The sequence below is a fragment of the Oryzias melastigma genome, linkage group LG1 (assembly GCF_002922805.2).
Source record: "Oryzias melastigma strain HK-1 linkage group LG1, ASM292280v2, whole genome shotgun sequence".
In the NCBI taxonomy this organism is placed as follows: Eukaryota; Metazoa; Chordata; class Actinopteri; order Beloniformes; family Adrianichthyidae; genus Oryzias; species Oryzias melastigma.
In genome coordinates, this window is record NC_050512.1 from 30765521 (window position 1) to 30769295 (window position 3775).

Genomic DNA, 3775 nt, shown 5'->3' on the forward strand with positions numbered 1-3775 from the left:
CTGAAACATTTGGTCAAATGTAAGATTTTTATTATGTTTTTAATTCACATTTTTATCAATTATTTGGGAATTTTTATGATGTGACATTTTAATCATGGTTCCTACACGTTTCTTCAAGTTAAATTTAAGACTTTTTAAGACCTTTTGAAGGCCATGAATGTCAAAAATGTATTTCACAGTCTATTCCCCATTTTATGAATTTATTCTCAATTTCTGATCAAAACTTCAGCTTCTTATGTGGTTTGTGGTCGATGCCGTGATGTTTTAGAGATCTTCTTTTACTTTTTTTGTTCAAACCGGCGTTGGTATTTAGCATATTGGGGGATAAAGGTGAATTCACACCCAAAGCGAATTGTGCGGCGGCCAGGTTAAATGTTAAGTCACTGATACACACACAACTTGAGGCGACAGGAAGTCCTGCGGCGTGACTTGAGCGTCGAGCATGGCGGTCTGGCAGCAGCTTGATTTGAGCGGCGAGCAGTCGGTGTGCATGCACTTCTACAAATGGTTTTCCCTGTTTACTTACATAACTTGATCAAAAAAATGTTGGAAGAAAAATTTGTATTTTTGACATGAAATATGGAACAGAAAAGTTTCAAACAGCACATTTTCTAAGGCTCACATATCAAAATTCAAAACCTTTAAAGGTTTTTTATGGTATTATATCCAAATTCCTAAATGCTTTTAGGACTTTTTAAGACCCTGTAAAAACCCTGTTTCATGTTCTGCACTGTGTTCAGATTTTAATTTGTGTTAAAGCACTTTAAAAATAAAGATATTATTCTGTTCTGGATGGCAAAAACCAGATTGCTTCCGTATTTCCTTTCTCTGAGTAGAAATGTTTCCACCACAAGCTCAAAATCTCACCAACATTTGAAGACACTAAAATCAGTTTTGGGGATGTTCATGTATGGAGAGGAAACAGTCTCATCCGATCTGTGTGTGCGCAATTCTTGATTTGTAGCTCATGCAATACATTTTGTGTGTAATTGTCTGCATCTACAATTTCAAATTCACATGTACAAAAATGACAAAGTATTTAAAATTATAGCTTGAAACTAACTGCACACAAATCTTAAAAAAGTATGCACCAATCGCCTGTTATACACAAAAAAAAACAAATTTTTGCACAAATGTGAGAATCTTTCTCCAAGGTTTGTTTGTGATGCGTTTAAACGCTGCTGGGTCATCAGAGTTTTTTTATCAGCTGCATTGAACTTAGATTATGAATAATATCTGGTAAAATATTGACATATTCCCACTTTCTGAAACAGATATGCCTGATAATTAATATAAAAAATCTAAATATGCATTTTTAAAACACTTATGTTACGTGGAAAACAGTCTCACACCAGATTTGTGTGTAAATACAGTTTTTGTGTGTATCAGGTGATCAGTGCACACTTTGAAAAAATGTGTGAGTGTAGTTAGTGTCAAGCTGTTGTAATTTTAAGTTGTGTGTGTGTTTTTTTTAAATATATTTTTTTACATTTTTTTATTTTTGTACGAGTTACAAACTTACAGAATTACACACTTAAAAATTCGGGTGAATCTATTTTCTCTTCATAGATCTGATTTGTGCGTAAATTTGTATTTTGTAATTTTTATACATGTGGATATGCACAAAATGCACAAAATATTTTGTACAAGTTACAAATCAAGAACTTGGCAAACACAAATCAGGTGAGACTTTTTTCTCTTTCTATTAAAGTGTATAATGAGGGGATTTACTGCCTTAAATCATCTATAATTGTGAAAAGTAATCATTTCACATATTGCAGTTTGTTTTTATATCATAACCCCTCCATAACTCCATAAACAATGATTGAAATATTTCCTAAGTTTCAGACGTTGTAATGTGTGACTGGAGCCACAAGATGGCAGCAGAGCACCAATGCTCAGTGTGGAAGCTTAATGTTTAAATATTTGTTTACTACAGCATCCTTAGAGTAAACAAACGATCATTTTAACTTGTTAAAAACAGTTTGGTCTGTTTGCAGAACTTTTTGTAATTTCATGTCAGTAATAGTTTAATTTTTTAGAGATTTTTAAGTGTTACAGTTACTACATGACTAAAATTAAAATGATTGAATGATTTTTAAGAGTTATTAACCAGATTTCTGCTAAAAAAGTTGCTTTAGTCTTGATTTTGTTTTATTTTACAGAGTCTAACTGTTGTTACAGCTCATAAGAAGCGATTTTCTTTTCTCTTAGATTAAGATGATCATAATTCTTTCGTTTAAACTCATTCATCTCTTTTTTTTGGCCCTCTTTCCCAGGTTTCCGGTCTGTCTCACCGGAGTCTGCTGGTCCGGGTCTCTTTTGTAATCTCCTCTTAGCGGAGTATCGCTGTCCAGACTCAACTTCTCCACTGAGATCTCCCTGGAAGTTACACACACACAGACCGACAACACGATGCGTACAAACACACACAACAGAACACAAAAGGACGGTTAGAGGAGGGGCAGAGAACGCATTCGATGCTTTTAGTCTTCGTCTGGAAACACAAGGGAAACGGTTGAAGGTCTGCTGCTGGGGTTCATCAGAGTTTAGCGCCTGGCGTCTCACCCGGAGTTGAGCGACAGGTTGTGTGCGATGGGACTGTAGGTCCCCGAGTTGTTCACAGTGGGGATGGCGTTCCGGAGCAACCTCACCCACGTCCCGATGTCCACGTTCATCTGACGGGCCCGCAGGAAGGCCTTTCCTGGAAGACAGAACCGCAGGTTTGAGAACAGACCAAGAAAATAGATTTTTAGGATCAAAAAAGAATAAATCTCTGCAGATTGTTTTCTTTTGAAATCCTCCCAAATCCAGAATTTACTAGGAGTAAAATACACAACAGATCAATCCACAGAAAACTAAATGATCAATAACAGTAGAAACCAGCCTTTTGGTCTTTCAGAAACATGAATCTTCATCTACAAAACGACAGAAAATAACAATAAAGCATCAAAAGAAGAGTGTCCGCTCCATGCGTTGTCATTAGTGGAGCTGCAGACTGAGCTCACACAGATTAAAGCTGTTCGCCTCCTCACGGATCTTCTGTGTAAACAGTGACAGATAACAGTTTCCCTTCTCACCTTGCTGCTTAGAAAAGACCTTTTTCTGCCTCTGGAGGCGAGGAACCCTCTCAATGACCGGGTTGAAGAAGGTCACCTGAGGGAAATGCACGAAGCAGGTGAGAACGGAGACAAGAACGTCACACTCCAGCATCACTGAAGTCCAACAGCAAACATCTGAAAAGTTCTAACTACATTTTAACTAAATAAAAGCTACCATGGAGACACAAACTGGAGATTTTTTTCTCCTCAGAGACAGTTTGGATGTTTCATGTTTTAGTTTCTCAACTTAACATCACAAGTTCAGCCTGTCCCATCAGACATGTCCAAAATAGTCTTTCATTTTCTGTTTTTTTTCCCTTTCAATATTATAATTTATTTATTTATTCTGTATTTTTTTTATTTATTCTAATTTTTTTATATGTTTTTATTGTGAAAACTCTTTCTATCTTTTAATTTTCATGTTTTATTTTTAAGATTATTTAAATTTTTGTTTTCCATTTTTGGTTTTCTTACTTTTCAATTCTGCATTTTAAAATGTATTTGATTGTATATATAGGTACATAAACACTCATACACATGTATATGAATGCATATGCACATATTTTCACAATGTTTTAGGATTTTTTTTTACTTTTCCATTCTCAAATTTTAGGGTTTATTTAAAAGTCTTTTTTATTTATGTCTTTTAAATTTTTATCATTTTTTCTACTTTT

The 3775-nt window shown here is 34.9% G+C and overlaps 2 protein-coding genes across 6 annotated transcripts in view; one reads left to right on the forward strand and one right to left on the reverse strand.

The window, feature by feature from the left end:
* LOC112157183 (B-cell receptor CD22) overlaps positions 1 to 3775 on the forward strand; it is an 821740-nt gene that overhangs the window by 122093 nt on the left and 695872 nt on the right. The window lies entirely within an intron of this gene.
* pkn1a (protein kinase N1a) overlaps positions 1 to 3775 on the reverse strand; it is a 50627-nt gene that overhangs the window by 8960 nt on the left and 37892 nt on the right. For all 3 annotated transcript variants that reach the window (XM_024289776.2, XM_036214125.1, XM_024289775.2), the window contains exons 11-13: positions 3081 to 3156; positions 2569 to 2704; positions 2298 to 2382 (exon numbers count right to left, since the gene is read on the reverse strand). In XM_024289776.2, coding sequence (XP_024145544.1) covers positions 2298 to 2382; positions 2569 to 2704; positions 3081 to 3156 — 297 coding nt within the window. The remainder of the gene's footprint in view (positions 1 to 2297; positions 2383 to 2568; positions 2705 to 3080; positions 3157 to 3775) is intronic.